This window comes from Arachis stenosperma, chromosome 2 (assembly GCF_014773155.1).
Source record: "Arachis stenosperma cultivar V10309 chromosome 2, arast.V10309.gnm1.PFL2, whole genome shotgun sequence".
In the NCBI taxonomy this organism is placed as follows: domain Eukaryota; kingdom Viridiplantae; phylum Streptophyta; class Magnoliopsida; order Fabales; family Fabaceae; genus Arachis; species Arachis stenosperma.
The window spans coordinates 77,815,947-77,837,630 of record NC_080378.1 but is presented as its reverse complement, the minus strand read 5'-3'; the positions used below and the strand labels follow the sequence as shown (position 1 = coordinate 77,837,630).

The following is a 21,684-nucleotide window of genomic DNA, read 5'->3' as shown; positions in this document are numbered from 1 at the left end:
TAGGAGAGAACTAATGGTAACTTGTCGGCCTCAAATGGATAAGTGCTGCAACATGTAAAATAGCATGCCCCAAGCCGAGGTTGGGAGATTTATTCTCATAAGTAAGGGTCTAGCAATTAATTAGAGGCATTTAATAAGTCATTCTGCTAACCCATTTTGCGTGTGAATATGAGCTACTGAATGTTCAACACTTATTCTGTTAGCCATACAATAAGCATCAAAGACTTGGGAAGTAAATTCACCAGCATTATCAAGACGAATTGTTTTGATTGGATTTTCTAAAAATTGTGCTTTTAATCGAATATTTTGAGCAAGTAATATAGCAAATGCCAGGTTGCGAGAAGACAATAAGCACACATGTGACCGTCTTGAAAATGCGTCTATTAGGACTATAAAATATCTAAAAGATCTGCATGGTGGATGAATAGGTCCACATATATCGCCTTGAATCCTTTCTAGGAATTCAGGAGACTCAAATCCAATCTTTATTGGTGATAGCCTTAAATTAGCTTTTCTTGGGAACATGCAACACAACAAAATTCACTAGATTTAAGAATCTTCTAGTTCTTTAGTAAATGTCCATGAGAGTTTTTAATAATTCTCTGCACCATGGTTGTTTTTGGATGACCCAATCGATCATGTCAAGTTATGAATTCATTTGGGCTAGTAAACTTCTAGTTTACAATGGCATATGATTCAATTGCACTAATTTTGGTATAAGATAATCCAGATAAAAGTGAGGGTAACATTTTTAATATAACCTTTTTATTTAAATCATGAGTTGTGATACATAAGTACTCATGATTTTTCTCATTCATTGTTTCAATATGATATCTATTTCGGCGAATATCTTTGGAACTCAATAAGTTCCTTAGAGACTTAGTAGACAATAGTGCATTATTTATTATGAATTTTGTTCCTCCAAGAAACAATATTATTGCTCTTCCGGAGCCTTCTATCACATTGTCTGAGCCAATAATAGTATTAACATATTCTTCTTTTGGCACAAAATGGGTAAAATATATATTACTTTTGAGAATGGTGTGCGAACTTGCACTATCCGCAAGGCAAACATCTTCACTATATGCCCTTGTCATTTTCTTCAAAGACAAATAACAATAATAAAATGAGTAAAAATATATGCACCGCAAAATTATTTTCTTGATTGAAATCGTTTTTCTACGAAGTATTGTACATAGTATCATATACTAAAAAATTTATTATTATTATTTTAGAACTTGACACATTTAGTAATTTTGAAATTCATAAACATAAGGGTAAATACCCTTTCCGGCCCCTGAACATTTTGAGTTGGGACATATCGCACCTTTATCACCTAGAAACCTCAACCAGGTCCTCTACCATCAATATTACTGGACATTTCGAATCCTGTGACCGGTTGCCAACAGGTTGCCTGGATGACGTGTCAGGTGGAGGCTGACTTTTCAATTGCAGGCGCCACGTGTCACCACGTGTAAGTAGAATTTGTTGCAGGGACTCAAAACCCCCTCCCTATAACTAAAACGGTGTCGTTGCGTTGGCTTCAAATTCCCCCCCATCTTGAATGATTGAAAGGGTATAGGGTTTGCATCTTCTGGCTATGTGAAAGGACCTGCAACAGTGGGCATGGCTACTGCAAATTCTGGTGGTTCATTCATTCGCGGGAAAAGATGCAGTGGGGATGAGGAGAGTTGGGGCAGTGGAATGAGTGCTGATGGAAGCACTCTGGAAGGAGCGTCGAGAAGGATGAAGAATAAATTTGTTCCTCCAGTTTACAATTACGGATCATACGCCATTTTGTTCGAGTCTGGCACTTCAAAAAACCTAAGGAGACTTTTCTTTGGGTGTTCTTATTTTAAGGTAAATTTTTTTGAAATCTTGAATATTTGGGTTACTGCATTCTTTGGGTAACCTGTTGGAGTTTAATAGTAGGAATGTTTGGGTTGATTAGAACAACACATGACATTGCAAATACTTTGCCTAGCTAGATGAGTATGTTGCCTCTTTTTGTATTGATGAAGTGCTTCAAGATGGAGTAGCAGATACAACAAAAAAGATGGAAGAAAGAATTTCAGAGATAGAGAAGAAGATGGATGAGGTCAAAAACGATGATAAGAACAGTGGTGCTCTTAGTAGATGGAAAGTGTTTGGGTTTATTTTGTTGGGCATTGTAATAGGAAAGGGATGCAATCTAGTTACATCTGTATAACGTTTATAAGCCTTTGACTTGTGAATTCAGTGTTTTGTAATGGGTACAAGTTATGGATGTAGTGAAGGAAAAGAATATGAAATTGTAATAAACATATGGATCTGGATTAATAGACATTCTTTAGTATGTTATGATTATTTTCTGCATTTCATGATTTGTGTGTAATTGATTGACAGAATCATGTTTGAAAGACCCTGAAAACATAGTAACAATGCACATTTATATAAGGATTCTATATTGTCATTTCACAAATCCAAGATTTGGAATATGTAGCTCACAAACCATGTGAAGCAAAGTTTGTATAAGGTAACACACAAGGTACACCAGACAAAGTTAACAAAATAAAAGTCACTAACTATGTGAGGCCAAGTAGTTTTCCAAAAAAACATGTCCCTACTATTGTAGTACTTTTCCAAATTCAGGAGTAGCAACCAAAACAATTTAAACTGCATTACAAACAGATAAGTCTCATGGTCTAAGAAGCCTAGTTAACTAATTCTGCTTTGGTGGCCTGAAATTTGGTGTTGGAATGAACTTCAATAAGTCTGAAGATGTTCCTCCACTTGAAGCAGCCACTGTTTTCTTGGAGTTGGCCTCAAGATTTTATGGTGTAGCTGCTGTCTGGTGGCCTATTTGTGGATTCAGATGACCTAGTGGCCTAAAAGTCTTCAGCTTGGGCCTGAATCTGGCACTTGGCTGGGCTGGTTGTGCAGGAGTTGGCTGGGTTGGTGGTGCCTGAGTTGGCTGGGCTGGTGTTGCAGAACTTGGTTGGGTTGGGGGTGCCTGAGTTGGTTGGCCTGGTTGTGAAGATGTTAGCTGGCCTGGTGTTGCAGGTTCACCTTGGGACTGCTATGCAACAATAACCAAAATCATCCAGTTCCTTAAAAAAATTGATTTAACAAGTTAGACTGCATATTATAGTGAATAACACTTACCACTGGAGGGGCAGACTGAGTGATTGAGATTTCCTCTTGTGAAGCATGTGGCCTCTTTGGTGGCTTTTTCTTATGCTTCTTAATCTTAGCCTGTGTCAGATTTAAAAAATAATATTGCACTCCAATAAGGTCTAAAAAAGCACACAGACATGCACATCACTAAACCTAAAGAACAAAAAGCATAGCAAAGTAAAATTCACAGTTCTAACCCTAATTTCCTCTAAAGTATGATTCGGCCTCTGATGCATGGATTTGTTGTGAGTGTGGCTAGATGTTCCACCCTGAACAATGATTGAGTGATTACAAACAATTCATAGTATTCCATGGAGACAGAAAGAAAAGCAAATTTTCTTTAACAATTTTCCATACCTTGTTATTTCTCCTGCTCTTTGGTTGCCAGTTTGGTGTCTTAGGAGCTCCCTTACATGTTTTGAAGTAGTGGCCAGCCTCTCCGCATTTGCTACAGGTAACCTAGAAGGTCCTCCTGACCTTGTTTCCATCCGTTGGAGTTTGAGGTGTAACTGATTCCTTTCTCCTCTTAACTGGTCTACCAACAGGTCTCACAATTTTTGGTGGATCTGCCTTCAGTTTATCAATTTGTTCCCAATACTCTTCACTGGGCACAGGGTTGATACAAATGTCATATGTCTTCCTTATGGCCTCCATAGTGAGAAATGGAGACACAAAGTCTTCAGCTGATTTTACCCTCACTCTAGATATTGCTGCAACAGCATAAACACAAGGTACACCTACATAACATATTTTATCAAATATCACATCATCCATGGCTCAACAGCATTACCAAATTAAATTGAATTATTAGACATGCATACACCTTACCTGTGAGCTGCCATAAATTACATGTGCAGGTTTGATTTTTCAAGTTAACCCCAAACTTCTGTGTATTCCTGGATACATCAAATACCACCCTGTCATTGTCACCACACCATTGAGCATTCCACTTGTGGCTTTGTGGCTTAATCCATTTGTCCAATTTCATTTGCTGGACTGGTGCCAGCCTTCCTTTATAGGTCCCCAGAATCCTCCTGTGTCTAGCCATTTTGTTCATAACATGAACCCGTAGCTCCTCACACAGTGTCAGGATTGGTTTCTCCCTAGCCTCCACAATCACTGCGTTCCAAGACTCGCACATATTGTTTGTCACAGCAGCATTCTTAGGATAGCGATTGAAAAACGCCCTACACCATACCTTAGGGTCAAACTTATTACTCATGTACTCCCAAGCTCCATTACTCACATATTTCAACCTATCCATAGCATCCTTGAACTGAACTGGAGTTGTGCTCCTAGCAGCTTCCCAAACACAACCCTTAACCTGTTTGACTCTAAACCTCTTTTCACAATTTTTCACATATGCAGTACACAGTTCCTATGAAATGCATTTACCATCACCTCTTGGACTGCCCTTACAAGACCCTGCAGAATATTATATCACACAGTTAATTTATCATAAACTAACTAAATATAATGGAGGATAGCTAGTAATTGTGTAACTTACTTTCTGTTTATCTGACATCAAATGCCATCCAAAGAGCATGCTTGCCCCAAAGTCCTCCTCAAGGCAAGTCAAAAACCACTTCCAATTATCGGTGTTCTCAACCCTGGTTACACCAAATGCAATGACAAAAACATGATTATTTGTATCTTGTGTCACTGTAGAAAGAAGTTGGCCCCCATAGTAGCCCTTCAAGAAACACCCATCCAGCCCGATGAGTGGCCTGCACCCATTCTTAAAGCCTCTTTTGTAAGCATCAAAACTGATATACAATCTCTGAAACAAGTTTGGCCCTTGTGGCTGGGGTAACGTGTTCATATGTGATGTGCTCCCTGAATTGCTCTTGTGTATCTCACTCAGGTAGTCCCTTAGCTTCCCAAATTGTGCCCCTTCACTACCCAACATAGTCTCCCTAGCTTGCTTTATTGCTCATGTAATCATCTTTCGATTCACTTGAACATTATAGTCTTCTTTCAAATGTTGCATGGCCTCCTTAGGTGTTGACAAACCCCAATTTGAGGCTTTGTCTTGTATTGAATTTAGAGTATTTTGATAACCTTTTGTCACATTTAGCCTATGAATTAGCATGGCTTTGTTATCTCTCCCATATTGGTGCTTAAGTGTAAAAACATGCTTCTTAAGCCTTATCTTGATGAATTCTAATTTCTCTTTGATTCCATAAGATGCCTTGATGTGTTTACTAGTAATCTCAGGATGAAATAGGCTAGACATGGATCAAAGGAAGCAAGGAAGGAAGCATACAAGTGGAGAGAAGCACTAAAAGCCAAAAGAGCTGATCCAGGCCATGTACGCGTACGCGCACTAGGCGCTCGCGCGCACATTGCGAAACAGGCCAAGAACGCGCACGCGTACCATGCGCGCACGCGCCGATGATGGCACATGACTTCATTTATGTAACACGTGCCTGGCGATTTTGGAAGGTTTTCAGCAACCAACTTTGGCGCCAAAATGCATATAAGAGCCAAGGAATGAAGAGGGAAACAGATGTTAATTACCATTAGCTTAGTTTTAGGAGTTAGAGTTAGTTTTAGAGAGAGAAGCTCTCACTTCTCTCTAGAATTAGGATTAGGTTTAGGTTTAGTTCTTAGATCTAGATTTTAATTCATCTTCTTCTACTTCTATCTTCTCAATTCCTTGTAGTTACATTCATTCTTCTTCCATTCTTTTATTGTACTTATCTACTATTGTTCCTTCCATTTTCTTTCAATTCAATAAGAGGTGATTCATAATAAATTTGTCTTCTTTGCTTTTCTATTGTTGATCTCTTGTTTTTGTAGTTGTAGATTCCTTTAATTCTTGCATTTAATAATGATTACTTCTACTGCACTCTATGTGTTTGTTGAAATGTCTCTTTTAGTTTTAGTGTAGATTTTGTTCCTCTTGGCCTAGGTAGAGTGATTAGTGACTCTTGAGTTATCTAATTCCTTTGTTGATTGATAATTAGAAGTTGCTAATTGATTTGAATGCCTCTAAAACTAGTCTTTCCTTTAGGAGTTGATTAGGACTTGAGGAATCAAATTGATTCATCCACTTGACTTTCCTCCATGGTTAGAGGTTAACTAAGTGGGAGCAATACAATTCTCATCACAATTGAGAAGGATAACTAGGATAGGACTTCTAGTTCTCATATCTTGCCAAGAGTTTTATTAGTTGTTAGTTTATTTTCTTTGCCATTTATATTTCTTGTCTAAAATCTTAAAAACCCCAACTATAACTCACAACCAATAACAAAGCACTTTATTGTAATTCCTAGGGAGAACGACCCGAGGTTTCAATACTTCGGTTTATAAATTTAGGGGTTTGTACTAGTGACAAACAACTTTTTGTATGAAAGGATTATTGTTTGGTTTAGAGACTATACTTTACAACGAGATTTCATTTGTGAAATTCTAAACCGTCAAAAATCTAATCGTCAGGTGTCAACTTTGGTTGCGTTTTCAGTTGCAATCCCAATTTCTCAGCAACCCAATTTTTATCAGCAAGGATGCTTCCATAGTCCCGGCCACATGTGTGCTCACTGTGAAATGTCTTGACCTCAAAAGACTTGGTCTCCGAGTTCTTTGACACAAATATCAGCCAAGGACAATCTTCCTCCGCACAAGCTGCTCTAACTCTCCCCAGCTCATTTTTGAGGTACATGCAATCCCTTCCATCTTGCACAAACACATCCTTGAGTGCTCTTTTAAATTGATCCATAGTTGCAAACTACATACCCAGCCTAAACTGCACCTCTCCAAATATTTTTCCCTCAGTAAAATCTAGACTAGTAGGGCCCCTCTCATCATCGAATGAAACGGGAGTCACAAACCCCTCAGATTCATATTCATATACAATCTCAGTACCATCAACAAATTTCTCAGCAGACTTAGTTGCAGCCCCCTTTTGCCCCACATTTCCAACACTATCTGGGCCTTCCATATTACCCAGATCTGGCCCAACACAGCCTCCACTACCCGGGCCTTGGCCTAACCCTAAATCCCCACTGCTAGGCCCACTTTCCATTTTCCTATTCAGAACATGTTTCCTCCTCCTCTTACCAGTATACCTCCTAGAGGCCCTTCTCTTTGCCATAGTCTTAGGTGAGCCATACTTCCAATTTTTCTTCTTTTTCCTTTGTACATCAACATGCTCCTCAGAACTCTCAGTCTCATACCCAGGAGAAGGGGGCTTGTAAGCTTCATCTTCAGCACTTTCGTATGAATCATAGGAAGAGGAAGAAGATTTTGAAGACTCTGTCACCACCAACACATCGTCATCTTCAGAAACCACTTTCTCCACCACAAGCTCATCATCAACTACAACAGGAATATCCACTCCATGCTAAAAATAAAGGTGGAACTCCTTTAGATTATTGCTCATAGTGAAATCACACATATCGTTGATCTCCTTGTCACCATAGAGCACATGCAGACCATCCTCGAACTCAATAACAGTTGGGTCATGCCAGTAGATTTGTTTGTATGTCAAGTACCCCAAACCTTTGAAAAGTTCCTCCAGGTCCTTCTTGTTTACAAAATCAATATCCATTGGAGGAAACTTATCTACCTTCCCGTCTAAGTAATGTAGCTTACCATTAGCTCTAACAAGCTTTCCGCCATGGTTAAACACAGGGATCACAAACACAGACATATGCAACATTTATAACCCGGATCATTAAAGTTTTACCATAATGAACAACAATGCCAACAACATTATCATCACTAAAACCACTACAAACAAATTTCATTACCCGGAATACTCACTAGATTTCTCAACGCCTACCATTACCAAACCCTAATTAAAAACAGTGATTATTGTTAACCACTTTATCCATTAATGATACTGATCAATACGAACGTAAAGCAGTTCACACCACTCATAGACATGCATGGAAAACAATTACATTCTTCAACTAACAACGTGAAAATTGAAAAAAGGAACTAACCTTTCACTGCCGTCTCACACAGTCAACAACCAACTCCTCCACACGATCGTCACAGAATTGATTATACCACACTACCGTTCTAGCTTCGTGCAAAGGTTCTGGAGGAAAAACAATGCTGGAAGATGAATAATTAGGGCTTTTTAGTGAATGACTAATAACAAGAAGGAGATTACAGTAATTGTACCTCGAAGGTTATGGGGGAATTTGAAGCCAACGCAACGACGCCGTTTTAGTTGTAGGGAGGGGGTTTTGAGTCCTGATGAGCGGATAATTTATACGCTTTTTGGCATTGTTTTTAGTATGTTTTTAGTATGATCTAGTTAGTTTTTAGTATATTTTTATTAGTTTTTAGTTAAAATTCACTTTTCTGGACTTTACTATGAGTTTGTGTGTTTTTCTGTGATTTCAGGTATTTTCTGGCTGAAATTGAGGGACCTGAGCAAAAATCTGATTCAGAGACTGAAAAGGACTGCAGATGCTGTTGGATTCTGACCTCCCTGCACTCGAAGTGGATTTTCTGGAGCTACAGAAGCCCAATTGGCGCGCTCTCAACGGCGTTGGAAAGTAGACATCCTGGGCTTTCCAGCAATATATGATAGTCCATACTTTGCCCAAGATTTGATGGCCCAAACCGGCGTTCAAAGTCACCTCAAGAAATCCCAGCGTTAAACGCTGGAACTGGCACCCAAATGGGAGTTAAACGCCCAAACTGGCATAAAAGCTGGCGTTTAACTCCAAGAAGAGTCTCTACACGAAATTGCTTCATTGCTCAGCCCAAGCACACACCAAGTGGGCCCGGAAGTGGATTTTTATGTCATTTACTCATCTTTGTACACCTTAGGCTACTAGTTATCTATAAGTAGGACCTTTTACTATTGTATCAAGACTTTGGTAGCTATCTTCGTTTTATGCTATCTTAGATCATTGGGAGGCTGGCCATTCGGCCATGCCTAGACCTTATGCTTATGTATTTTCAACGGTGGAGTTTCTACACATCATAGATTAAGGTGTGGAGCTCTGCTGTACCTCGAGTATTAATGCAATTACTATTGTTCTTCTATTCAATTCCGCTTGTTCTTTGTCCAAGATATCACTTGTTCTTCAACTTGATGAAGGTGATGATCCGTGACACTCATCATCATTCTCACTCATGAACAAGGTGACTGACAACCATTCTTGTTCTATAAGCAATCAAAGCTCTAGTGAATATCTCTTGGATTCCTGATAACACGATGCATGGTTGATCGCCTGACAACCGAGTGCTCGCCTGACAAACGAGCCAGCCATTCCGTGAGATCAGAGTCTTCGTGGTATAGGCGAGAACTGATGGCGGCATTCAAGAGAATCCGGAAGGTCTAACCTTGTCTGTGGTATTCTGAGTAGGATTCAATGATTGAATGACTGTGACGTGCTTCAAACTCCTGAAGGCGGGGCGTTAGTGACAGACGCAAAAGAATCACTGGATTCTATTCCGGCCTGATTGAGAACCGACAGATGGATAGCCGTGCCGTGACAGGGTGCGTTGAACATTTCCAATGAGAGGATGGGAGGTAGCCACTGACAACGGTGAAACCCTTGCATAAGCTTGCCATGGAAAGGAGTAAGAAGGATTGGATGAAGACTGTAGGAAAGCAGAGAGACGGAAGGGAAGGCATCTTCATGCGCTTATCTGAAGTTCCTACCAATGAATTACATAAGTATCTCTATCTTTATCTTTTATGTTATTTTCGTTCATCACCATATACATTTGAGTCTGCCTGACTAAGATTTGCAAGATGACCATAGCTTGCTTCATACTAACAATCTCCGTGGGATCGACCCTTACTCACGTAAGGTATTACTTGGACGACCCAGTGCACTTGCTGGTTAGTTGTGCGAAGTTGTGTAATGCCATGGAATTGAACTACCAAGTTTTTGGAGTTCATGACCGGGGATTATGAGAGTTGTGAAAAGTATTGTTCACAATTTCGCGCACCAAGTTTTTGGCGCCGTTGCCGGGGATTGTTCAGTTTGGACAACTGAAGGTTCATCTTGTTGCTTAGATTAGGTATTTTTTTTCGAAATTCTTGAAGATGAATTCTAGAGTTTCATGATGATTTGTTGAAATCTGGCTGGCTGAGAAGCCATGTCTAATCTCATTGGACCGAGGTTTCAACTTATCATCACAAGAGCTTGTTGATTTTCATCAATCTTGCTTTTGGAGCAGTGACCTGCTAAGGCTTGGCTGGCCTTTGGCCATGTCTAGTGTTTTGGACCGAAGCTTTCTTTGAAAGCTTGGCTGGCTGTGAAGCCATGTCTAATCCCTGGACCGGAGTCTTAGACTAGCATTACACTGATTCCTGGAATTCTCATTAATAATTTTGATATCTTTTTCCACTTAATTTTCGAAAAACACAAAAAAAAAATTTCATAAAAACCAAAAATATGTTATGTTTCTTGTTGAGACACTAGTCTCATTTTAAGTTTGGTATCAATTACATGCATTCATGTGTCTTAAGGATCTTCAAGTAATTCTTGATGATTTTCGTGTTCTAATCTTTGAATTCAATTGACTTGAGTGTTTTGTATGTCTCATATGCATTCTCATTAGTGTCAGTAGTATACAAACTGCTAAGTTTGGTGTCTTGCATGCATTGTTATTTGATTTTAGTTGCATTTTGATTATTCTTCATTATTGAAAATCCAAAAATATTTTTAATTTGTGTCTTTTCAAGTCAATGATACCAAGAATTGAAGATTCAGAACATACTGCAGAGGAATTACACAGAAAAAGCTGGGCGTTCAAAACGCCCAGTGAAGAAGGACAGACTGGCGTTTAAACGCCAGCCAGGGTACCTGGTTGGGGGTTTAACGCCCAAAAAGGGTGCATTTTGGGCGTTAAACGCCAGAATGGATACCATTCTGGGCGTTTAACGCCAGGATGGCAAAGGGGGAAGATTTTGTTTTCAAATCAATTTTTTTTCAAGTTTTCTAAGCTTTTCAAAATCAAATCTTTTTCAAATCATATCTTTTCAATCAAATGTTTTCAAAATCAATTTCTTTCCTTTTTCAAAGATACTTACTAACAATTAATGATTTGATTGAACATCTCAAATTTGTTGCCTTTTCTGTTGAGAAAGGTTTAATGTTTGAATCATATCTTTTCTTGTTAAGCAAGCCATTAATTTTTAAAATCAAATCTTTTTTTTAAATTGTTTTCAAATCATATCTTCTCAATCACATGTTTTTAAAACCAATCATATCTTCTTAACCACATCTTTTTCAAAATAGTTTTCAATCAAATCTTTTTGATTTCTAATTTCAAAATCTTTTTCAAAAATCACTTGATTTCTTTTCCACTTTCAATTTTCGAAAATTATCAATCAATTTTTAAAATGTTTTTAACATCTTTCTAATTAATTTTCGAAAATTCTCTTCCCTCCTTCTCACATTCTTCTATTTATGGAGTACTACTCCTTCTTAATGCACACTTCGAACTTTATCTCATCAAGTTCGAATTCTTCTACCTTCTTTCTTCTATTTTTCGTTTCCTCTGACACCTTAAGGAATCTCTATACTGTGACATAGAGGATTCTACATCTTCTTGTTCTCTTCTCTTTCATATGAGTAGAAGCAGAGACAAAGGCATTCTTGTTGAAGCTGACCCTGAACCTGAAAGGACCTTGAAGAGAAAGCTAAGAGAAGCCAAAGCACAACTCTCTTTAGAGGACCTGACCGAATTCTTCAAAGAAGAAGAACACATGGCAGCCGAAAACAACAACAATGCCAACAATGCAAGGAAGGTGCTGGGTGACTTTACTGCACCTACTCCCAACTTCTATGGGAGAAGCATCTCTATCCCTGCCATTGGAGCAAACAACTTTGAGCTTAAGCCTCAATTAGTTTCTCTAATGCAACAGAATTGCAAATTCCATGGACTTCCAATGGAAGATCCTCATCAGTTTTTAGCTGAGTTCTTGCAAATCTGTGACACAGTCAAGACTAATGGGGTTGACCCTGAGGTCTACAGACTGATGCTATTCCCTTTTGCTGTAAGAGACAGAGCTAGAATATGGTTGGACTCACAACCTAAAGATAGCCTGGACTCTTGGGAAAAGCTAGTCAATGCCTTCTTGGCAAAGTTCTTTCCACCTCAAAAATGGAGTAAGCTTAGAGTGGAAGTCCAAACCTTCAGACAGAAGGATGGAGAATCCCTCTATGAAGCTTGGGAAAGATACAAACAATTAATCAGAAAATGTCCCTCAGACATGCTTTCTGAATGGAGCATCATAGGTATCTTCTATGATGGTCTCTCTGAACTATCCAAGATGTCTTTGGATAGCTCTGCTGGAGGATCTCTTCATCTGAAGAAGACGCCTACAGAAGCTCAGGAGCTGATTGAAATGGTTGCAAATAACCAATTCATGTACACTTCTGAAAGAAATCCTGTGAACAATGGGACTAGTCAGAAGAAAGGAGTTCTTGAGATTGACACTCTGAATGCCATACTGGCTCAGAACAAGATATTGACTCAACAAGTCAATTTGATTTCTCAAAGTCTGTCTGGAATGCAAAATGCACCTGGCAGTACTAAGGAAGCTTCATCTGAGGAAGAAGCTTATGATCCTGAGAACCCTTCAATGGAAGAGGTGGATTACCTAGGAAAACCCTATGGAAACACCTATAATTCTTCATGGAGAAATCACCCAAATTTCTCATGGAAGAATCAAGAGAGACCTCAACAAGGTTTCAATAATAATAATGGTGGAAGAAACAGGTTTAACAATAACAAGCCTTTTCCATCATCTTCTCAGCAACAGACAGAGAGTTCTAAGCAGAATACCTCTGACTTAGTAACAATGGTCTCTGATCTAATCAAAACCACTCAAAGTTTCATGAATGAAACAAGGTCCTCCATCAGAAATTTGGAAGGACAAGTGGGTCAGCTGAGCAAGAAAGTCACTGAACTCCCTCCTAGTACTCTCCCAAGTAATACAGAAGAAAATCCAAAAGGAGAGTGCAAAGTCATAACCATGGCCGAATATGGAGAGGAAAGAGAGGAGGTGGACGCCACTGAGGAAGACCTCAATGGGCGTACACCAACCTCCTCTGAGTTCCCCAATGAGGAACCATGGGAATCTGAGGCTCAAAATGAGACCATAGAGATTCCATTGGACTTAATTCTGCCTTTCATGAGCTCTGATGAGTATTCTTCCTCTGAAGAGGATGAGTATGTCACTGAAGAGCAAGTTGCTAAATATCTTGGAGCAATCATGAAGCTAAATGACAAGTTATTTGGAAATGAGACTTGGGAAGATGAACCTCCCTTGCTCACCAAAGAACTGGATGACTTGTCTAGGCAGAAATTACCTCAAAAGAGACAAGATCCTGGGAAGTTTTCCATACCTTGTACCATAGGCACCATGACCTTCAAGAAGGCCCTGTGTGACTTAGGGTCAAGTGTGAACCTCATGCCTCTCTCTGTAATGAAGAAGCTAGGGATCTTTGAGGTACAAGCTGCAAGAATCTCATTGGAGATGGCAGACAACTCAAGAAAACAAGCTCATGGACTTGTAGAGAATGTTTTGGTAAAAGTTGAAGACCATTACATCCCTACTGATTTCATAGTCCTAGAGACTGGGAAGTGCATGGATGAATCCATCATCCTTGGCAGACCCTTCCTAGCCACAGCAAAGGCTGTGATTGATGTTGATAGAGGTGAACTAATCATTCAAGTGAATGAAGAATCCTTTGTGTTTAAGGCTCAAGGATATCCCTCTGTCACCATGGAGAGGAAGCTTGAAGAGCTTCTCTCAAATCAGAGTCAAACAGAGCCCCCACAGTCAAACTCTAAGTTTGGTGTTGGGAGGCCACAACCAAACTCTAAGTTTGGTGTTGAACCCCCACATTCAAACTCTAAGTTTGGTGTTGGGAGGTTCCCACATTGCTCTGATCATTTGTGAGGCTCCATGAGAGCCATCTGTCAAGCTACTGACATTAAAGAAGCGCTTGTTGGGAGGCAACCCAATGATTATATTTTATATATTTTCTTTTGTTATTTTATGTTTTTTGTAGGTTGATGATCATAAGAAGTCACAAAATCCATTGAAAAAGCAAAAACAGAATGAAAAACAGGAAGAAAAACAGCACACCCTGGAGGAAGAATTCACTGGCGTTTAAACGCCAGTGAGGCTAGCAGTTGGGCGTTTAACGCCCAGTCTGGCACCATTCTGGGCGTTTAACGCCAGAAAGGGGCACCAGACTGGCGTTAAACGCCAGAAAAGGGCAAGAACCTGGCGTTAAACGCCAGGAATGGGCACCAGCCCGGCGTTTAACGCCAAAAATGGCTCAAAACGTGATTTTGAGCAACATTTGGTGCAGGGATGACTTTTCCTTGACACCACAGGATCTGTGGACCCCACAGGACCCCCACCTACCCCACCACCACCCTCTCTCTTCTTCCCCCATTCACCAATCACCTCAATACCTCTTCCCCAAAAACCCTTCACCTATCAAATCCCATCTTTCTCTTCACCACTCACATCCATCCTTCATAAAACCCCACCAACCTCACCCTTCAAATTCAAACCAATTTCCCTCCCAAAACCCACCCATAATGGCCGAACACCATCTCCCCTCTCCCCTATAAATACCCTTCTTCACTCCTTCATTTTCACACAACCTAAACACCACTTTTCCCCTTCTTTGGCCGAATACAAAGCCATTCCCCTCTCCCTCATTTCTTCTTCTTCTACTCTCTTCTTTCTTATTTTGCTCGAGGACGAGCAAACCTTTTAAGTTTGGTGTGGTAAAAGCGTTGCTTTTTCGTTTTCCATAACCATTTATGGCATCCAAGGCCGGAGAAACCTCTAAAAAGAGGAAAGGGAAGGCAAAAGCTTCCACCTCCGAGTCATGGGAGATGGAGAGATTCATCTCAAGGGTGCATCAAGACCACTTCTATGAAGTTGTGGCCTTGAAGAAGGTGATCCCCGAGGTCCCCTTTTCACTCAAAAAGGGTGAATATCCGGAGATCCGCCATGAGATCCGAAGAAGAGGTTGGGAAGTACTTACCAACCCCATTCAACAAGTCGGAATCTTGATGGTTCAAGAGTTCTATGCCAATGCATGGATCACAAAGAACCATGATCAAAGTATGAACCCGAATCCAAAGAATTATCTTACTATGGTTCGGGGGAAATAATTGGATTTTAGTCCGGAAAATGTAAGGTTAGCATTCAACTTGCCTATGATGCAAGGAGATGAACATCCTTACACAAGAAGGGTCAACTTTGATCAAAGGTTGGACCAAGTCCTCACAGTTATATGTGAAGAGGGCGCACAATGGAAGAGAGATTCAAGAGGCAAGCCGGTTCAATTGAGAAGGCATGACCTCAAGCCCATGGCTAGAGGATGGTTGGAGTTCATTCAATGCTCAATCATTCCCACTAGCAACCGGCCCGAAGTTACTCTAGACCGGGCTATCATGATTCATAGCATCATGATTGGAGAAGAAGTGGAAGTTCATGAGGTCATAGCTCAAGAACTCCACAAGGTGGCGGACAAGTCTTCCACCTTGGCAAGGCTAGCCTTTCCTCATCTCATTTGTCACCTCTGTTATTCAGTTGGAATTGACATAGAAGGAGACACCCCCATTGATGAGGACAAGCCCATCACCAAGAAAAGGATGGAGCAAACAAGAGACCCCACTCATCATGAGATCCCTGAGATTCCTCAAGGGATGCACTTTCCTCCACAAAACTATTGGGAGCAACTAAACACCTCCCTAGGAGAACTGAGTTCCAACATGGGACAACTAAGGGTGGAGCATCAAGAACACTCCATCATCCTTCATGAAATTAGAGAAGACCAAAGAATCATGAGGGAGGAGCAACAAAGACAAGGAAGAGACATTGAGGAGCTCAAGCACTCCATAGGATCTTCAAGAGGAAGAAAGAGCCGCCATCACTAAGGTGGACCCGTTCTTTGATTTCCTTGTTCTTTATTCTTCTGTTTTTCGAATTTTATGCTTATGTTTATCCATGTTTGTGTCTTGTGATCATTAGTGTCTTAGTGTCTATGCCTTAAAGTTATGAATATCCTATGAATCCATCACCTTTCTTGAATAAAAACGTGATTAATTGAAAAGGAAAGAATTGCATGAATTCTGAATTTTATAATAGTTTAATTAATTTGATGTGGTGGCAATACTCTTGTTCTCTGAATGTATGCTTAAACAGTGCATATGTATCTTGAATTTGTGGTTCATGAAGGTTGGCTCTTGAAAGAATGATGAAAAAGGAGACATGTTACTGAGGATCTGAAAAATCATTAAAAATGATTCTTGAAGCAAGAAAAAGCAGTGAATACAAAAAAAAGAGAGAAAGCAAGCGAAAAAAAACCGAAAGAAAAAAAAAGGGAAAGAAAAAAAAAAAAGAAGAAAAAGAAAGAATAAAGTTGTGATCCAAGGCAAAAAGAGTGTGCTTAAGAACCCTGGACACCTCTAATTGGGGACTTTAGCAAAGATGAGTCACAATCTGAAAAGGTTCACCCAATTATGTGTCTGTGGCATGTATGTATCCGGTGGTAATACTGGAGGACAGAGTGCTTTGGGCCACGGCCAAGACTCATAAAGTAGCTGTGTTCAAGAATCATCATACTTAACTAGGAGAATCAATAACACTATCTGGATTCTGAGTTCCTAAAGAAGCCAACCATTCTGAATTTCAAAGGATAGACTGAGATGCCAAAACTGTTCAGAGGCAAAAAGCTAAAAGCCCCGCTCATCTAATTAATACTGATCTTCATAGATGTTTTCGGAATTCATTGCATATTCTCTTCTTTTTATCTTATTTGATTTTCAGTTGCTTGAGGACAAGCAACAATTTAAGTTTGGTGTTGTGATGAGCGGATAATTTATACGCTTTTTGGCATTGTTTTTAGTATGTTTTTAGTATGATCTAGTTAGTTTTTAGTATATTTTTATTAGTTTTTAGTTAAAATTCACTTTTCTAGACTTTACTATGAGTTTGTGTGTTTTTTTGTGATTTTAGGTATTTTCTGGCTGAAATTGAGGGACCTGAGCAAAAATCTGATTCAGAGACTGAAAAGGACTGCAGATGCTGTTGGATTCTGACCTCCCTGCACTCGAAGTGAATTTTCTAGAGCTACAGAAGCCCAATTGGCGCGCTCTCAACGGCGTTGAAAAGTAGACATCCTGGGCTTTCCAGCAATATATGATAGTCCATACTTTGCCCAAGATTTGATGGCCCAAACCGGCGTTCAAATTCACCTCAAGAAATCCCAGCGTTAAACGCTGGAACTGGCACCCAAATGGGAGTTAAACGCCCAAACTGGCATAAAAGCTGGCGTTTAACTCCAAGAAGAGTCTCTACACGAAATTGCTTCATTGCTCAGCCCAAGCACACACCAAGTGGGCCCGGAAGTAGATTTTTATGTCATTTACTCATCTTTGTACACCTTAGGCTACTAGTTATCTATAAGTAGGACCTTTTACTATTGTATCAAGACTTTGGTAGCTATCTTCGTTTTATGCTATCTTAGATCATTGGGAGGCTGGCCATTCGGCCATGCCTAGACCTTATGCTTATATATTTTCAACGGTGGAGTTTCTACACATCATAGATTAAGGTGTGGAGCTCTGCTGTACCTCGAGTATTAATGCAATTACTATTGTTCTTCTATTCGATTCCGCTTGTTCTTTGTCCAAGATATCACTTGTTCTTCAACTTGATGAAGGTGATGATCCGTGACACTCATCATCATTCTCACTCATGAACAAGGTGACTGACAACCATTCTTGTTCTACAAGCAATCAAAGCTCTAGTGAATATCTCTTGGATTCCTGATAACACGATGCATGGTTGATCGCCTGACAACCGAGTGCTCGCCTGACAAACGAGCCAGCCATTCCGTGAGATCAGAGTCTTCGTGGTATAGGCGAGAACTGATGGCGGCATTCAAGAGAATCCGGAAGGTCTAACCTTGTCTGTGGTATTCTGAGTAGGATTCAATGATTGAATGACTGTGACGTGCTTCAAACTCCTGAAGGCGGGCGTTAGTGACAGACGCAAAAGAATCACTGGATTCTATTCCGGCCTGATTGAGAACCGACAGATGGATAGTCGTGCCGTGACAGGGTGCGTTGAACATTTCCAATGAGAGGATGGGAGGTAGCCACTGACAACGGTGAAACCCTTGCATAAGCTTGCCATGGAAAGGAGTAAGAAGGATTGGATGAAGACTGTAGGAAAGCAGAGAGACGGAAGGGAAGGCATCTTCATGCGCTTATCTGAAGTTCCTACCAATGAATTACATAAGTATCTCTATCTTTATCTTTTATGTTATTTTCGTTCATCACCATATACATTTGAGTCTGCCTGACTAAGATTTGCAAGATGACCATAGCTTGCTTCATACTAACAATCTCCGTGGGATCGACCCTTACTCACGTAAGGTATTACTTGGACGACCCAATGCACTTGCTGGTTAGTTGTGCGAAGTTGTGTAATGCCATGGAATTGAACTACCAAGTTTTGGAGTTCATGACCGGGGATTATGAGAGTTGTGAAAAGTATTGTTCACAATTTCGCGCACCAAGTCCCTGCAACAAATTCTACTTACACGTGGCGACACATGGCGCCTGCAATTGACAAGTCAGCCTCCACCTGACATGTCATCCAGGCAACCTGTTGGCAACTGGTCACAGGGTTCGAAATGTCCAGTAATATTGATGGTAGAGGACCTGGTTGAGGTTTCTAGGTGATAAAGGTGCGATATGTCCCAACTCAAAATGTTCAGGGCCAGAAAGGGTATTTACCCTAAACATAAATACTTTATTAAACATTATTTATATACATCATGCTTGAAATTCAAATGCATAGAAAACTTAATAAAAAGTTTATTACATTATTTATTTACATGAATACTTAACAATCCCACATATTAAACTATTTCATCATTGATTAAATGACCAATATTTTTTTCAGGCTCCTCAAAGAAATCAGATACACCATAATGAGTAGTGTAATTTTCAACAGCATCATTTGAAACGAAATTCGTTTCCTCTCCTTTGTCGTCCTTTTTCAAAGATGCTTGATAAAGATCGACTATGTGCCTTGGGGTACGACAGGTACATAACCAATGGTCCTTTCCACCACAACGAAAATATTTATCCTCTGTTGTTTTATTTTGCGCATTATTTCTTTCTTTATCCGACTTCTGGTGAGATCCTTTCTTGTTAACATTATTTTTCTTCCTTCCATAATTTTTCTTGTTACCAAAACTTTGTCATTTACCTCTTCTGAGATTATGATTTGCCGCATTTGTTTCAGGAAATGGGGCAGCGCCAGCTGAGTGCACTTCATGATTCCTTAAAAGCAATTCATTGTTGCGTTCAACAACAAGAAGACAAGAAATTAATTCAGAATATTTTTTAAATCCTTTTTTTCAATACTGCTGCTGTAGAAGCACATTCGAGGCAAGGAAGGTCGAGAATATTTTCCCTAACATGTCATTATCAGTTATCTTTTTCCCACATAATTTCATTCGTGAGATGATTTGAAACATCGCTGAATTATATTCATTTATGGATTTAAAATCCTATAGATGCAAGTGCGTCCATTCATATCGGGCTTGAGAAAGTATCACCGTCTTTTGATTATTATACCTTTCTTCGAGGTCTTTCCACATATTTGCAAGATCTTTTAATGTGATATTCATTTTTCAATTCTTCGTCAACATGACGATGAAGGAAGATCATGACTTTGGCTTTATCCTTTTGGAATGTATTATTTTCAGACTTAATGGTATTTTCAAGATCCATTGAATCAAGATGAATTTCAATATCTAGTATCTATGATAAATAGTTGTTTCTAGATATATCAAGAGCATTAAATATTTAAATTCAAGATGAGAGAATTTTAACATAATAAAAATTTATTACCTAAGTCTTCCTAAAATTTGATCAGAGACTCATTAATAACGTGTTGTAAAATAAATAAATAAGGAAGAAGTAATAAATATAAAATAAAAAAATATAATTAGATAATTTTAGTACTAATATTCACCAATATAATTATCTCAATATAATAGAGATGATCTATATATATATCTACTAATATATGTAGCAACTTATTTATAAAAAAAAAAAACAATATATGAAAGGAGAGAATTTAGAATGATGAGAACTTATTTTCTTCAAAATTTTTAATAGTTTGGAGATTTTACATTAAATAATTTTTTTTTCTTTTGCGATCTCATTTTGACATTATTAACAAGTTTCAAACAAGGGTCTAAGTGAGGATCATCATATCAGGGGCTTTTTTATTTAAATAAAATAAATTAATTATTTATTCAATTAATAAAATTTTGAAATTTTACCATTTTAAATATTTAGTTACAATTTTGCTCGGCACAAAGAGCTAAATAGTAGATTACAATGCCAGTCGAAAATATTCGTATTATTTAATTGAGTTCGTACTCAAAATACATATATTATTGTATAAAACGTTTGTTTGTATTGGATTAACCGTGTTAACCCAGGGTCTAGGACAGAACCCCACCCAAAGGATATAATGTAGGCAGCACCTGATAATTACATCAATAGCTGTTTACACAACTTGAACCCATGACTTTAAGATCACACAGACAACTCCACCGTTGCTCTTAGGCTCCTTTTCATCAACATTTAACAACATAAAAATAAAAGAAAATTTCGAAAACAAATCTGAGATTCGAAACCAAGTACTAGTTCGCAGGGAGCTGATGGACTAAATCGTTGGCAGATGGCAGTGAAGATCGGGACAGCCAAGCTAGGGATGGCAGCAGAACCCGTACCCGCGGGTACCCGCTCCGACCCTACCCGGTCGGGGCGGGTTTGAACCCGACCCGGAGCGGGGCGGGTCTGAACCGTGGCGGGGTGATGAGCGGGGCGGGGCGGGGTCGGGTTCAGGATAAACCCGCCCCTACCCGCCCCGGAGTATATATATACATTTTATGAATTAGGGTTTGTTTTGTTTGGAAACACTCACTCACCGTCACTCTCACTCTCACTCACCGTCACTCTCACTCACTCACTCACTCACTCAGTTTTGTTTGGAACCCCTTTGCCCTTCAGCTTCTTCTCACCGTCACTCTCACTCACTTCCTCTCCTCTGTTCGACTGTTCCTCAGCAGCTCAGCTCTTCTCCAAGAGACCAAGACCATAGTGAAGAGCTCAGCTCTTCACTTCCTGTGTCCCCCCAAAAAAAACCCTAGCCTCCTCCACCGCCGCCACCTTCCGTCGCGTCCAGAAGCTTCGTCTGTTCCTCGTGCTCCAGCCCCTCTCCTCGTTCCCCTGTTCCTCGTCCGTTCTTCTCGGCTCTCGCTGCTCAGTCGTGCTTTGCCCGTCGTCTCTCGTGGAGCTCGTCGCCGTCGTCCGCCGTGCTCGTCGCGTCGTCCGCCGTGCTAGTCCCCGTCGTCCATCGTGCTCATCCATCGAAGGTAATGGCTTCTTGTCCGTCGCCTTCGTCGAAGCTTCTTCGTTTTTTTTTTCATTTTTTTCAGAAATCATATTGAAATCCTGATTCCTGAATGATTAGCT

The 21,684-nt window shown here is 39.8% G+C and overlaps 2 protein-coding genes and 1 non-coding gene across 3 annotated transcripts; all 3 read right to left on the bottom strand.

The window, feature by feature from the left end:
- Positions 1-2,606: 2,606 nt before the first annotated feature.
- LOC130960214 (uncharacterized) lies at positions 2,607-3,813 on the bottom strand. The gene is made up of 4 exons (XM_057885545.1): positions 3,514-3,813; positions 3,354-3,425; positions 3,145-3,234; positions 2,607-3,055 (listed from the first exon to the last, which is right to left on the bottom strand). The coding sequence occupies exons 2-4, from the start codon at positions 3,390-3,392 to the stop codon at positions 2,813-2,815; spliced, it is 372 nt and encodes a 123-aa protein (XP_057741528.1). The 5' UTR covers positions 3,393-3,425; positions 3,514-3,813; the 3' UTR covers positions 2,607-2,812.
- On the bottom strand, positions 3,616-5,065 carry LOC130963035 (uncharacterized). Its single transcript, XM_057889185.1, has 4 exons — positions 4,664-5,065; positions 4,552-4,581; positions 3,985-4,498; positions 3,616-3,893 (listed from the first exon to the last, which is right to left on the bottom strand). The coding sequence occupies exons 1-4, from the start codon at positions 5,063-5,065 to the stop codon at positions 3,616-3,618; spliced, it is 1,224 nt and encodes a 407-aa protein (XP_057745168.1).
- A 7,185-nt stretch (positions 5,066-12,250) lies between these two features.
- On the bottom strand, positions 12,251-12,358 carry LOC130963895 (small nucleolar RNA R71). The gene has a single exon (XR_009080012.1). It is a non-coding gene; the product is annotated as a small nucleolar RNA R71 (small nucleolar RNA).
- Between the last annotated feature and the right edge of the window lie 9,326 nt (positions 12,359-21,684).

Bases quoted from the DNA above. Each gene is read 5' to 3' on its own strand.
- LOC130960214 (XM_057885545.1), bottom strand. From the start codon at position 3,392: ATGCATCAGAGGCCGAATCATACTTTAGAGGAAATTAGG. The intron at 3,235-3,353 runs GTTAGAACTGTG...AATCTGACACAG, and splicing joins ATACTTTAGAGGAAATTAGG to GCTAAGATTAAGAAGCATAA. The intron at 3,056-3,144 runs GTAAGTGTTATT...GTTGCATAGCAG, and splicing joins CTCAGTCTGCCCCTCCAGTG to TCCCAAGGTGAACCTGCAAC.
- LOC130963035 (XM_057889185.1), bottom strand. From the start codon at position 5,065: ATGTTGGGTAGTGAAGGGGCACAATTTGGGAAGCTAAGGGACTACCTG. The intron at 4,499-4,551 runs GTAAATGCATTT...AATTGTGAAAAG, and splicing joins GGGCAGTCCAAGAGGTGATG to AGGTTTAGAGTCAAACAGGT. The intron at 3,894-3,984 runs GTAAGGTGTATG...TATGTTATGTAG, and splicing joins TAATTTATGGCAGCTCACAG to GTGTACCTTGTGTTTATGCT.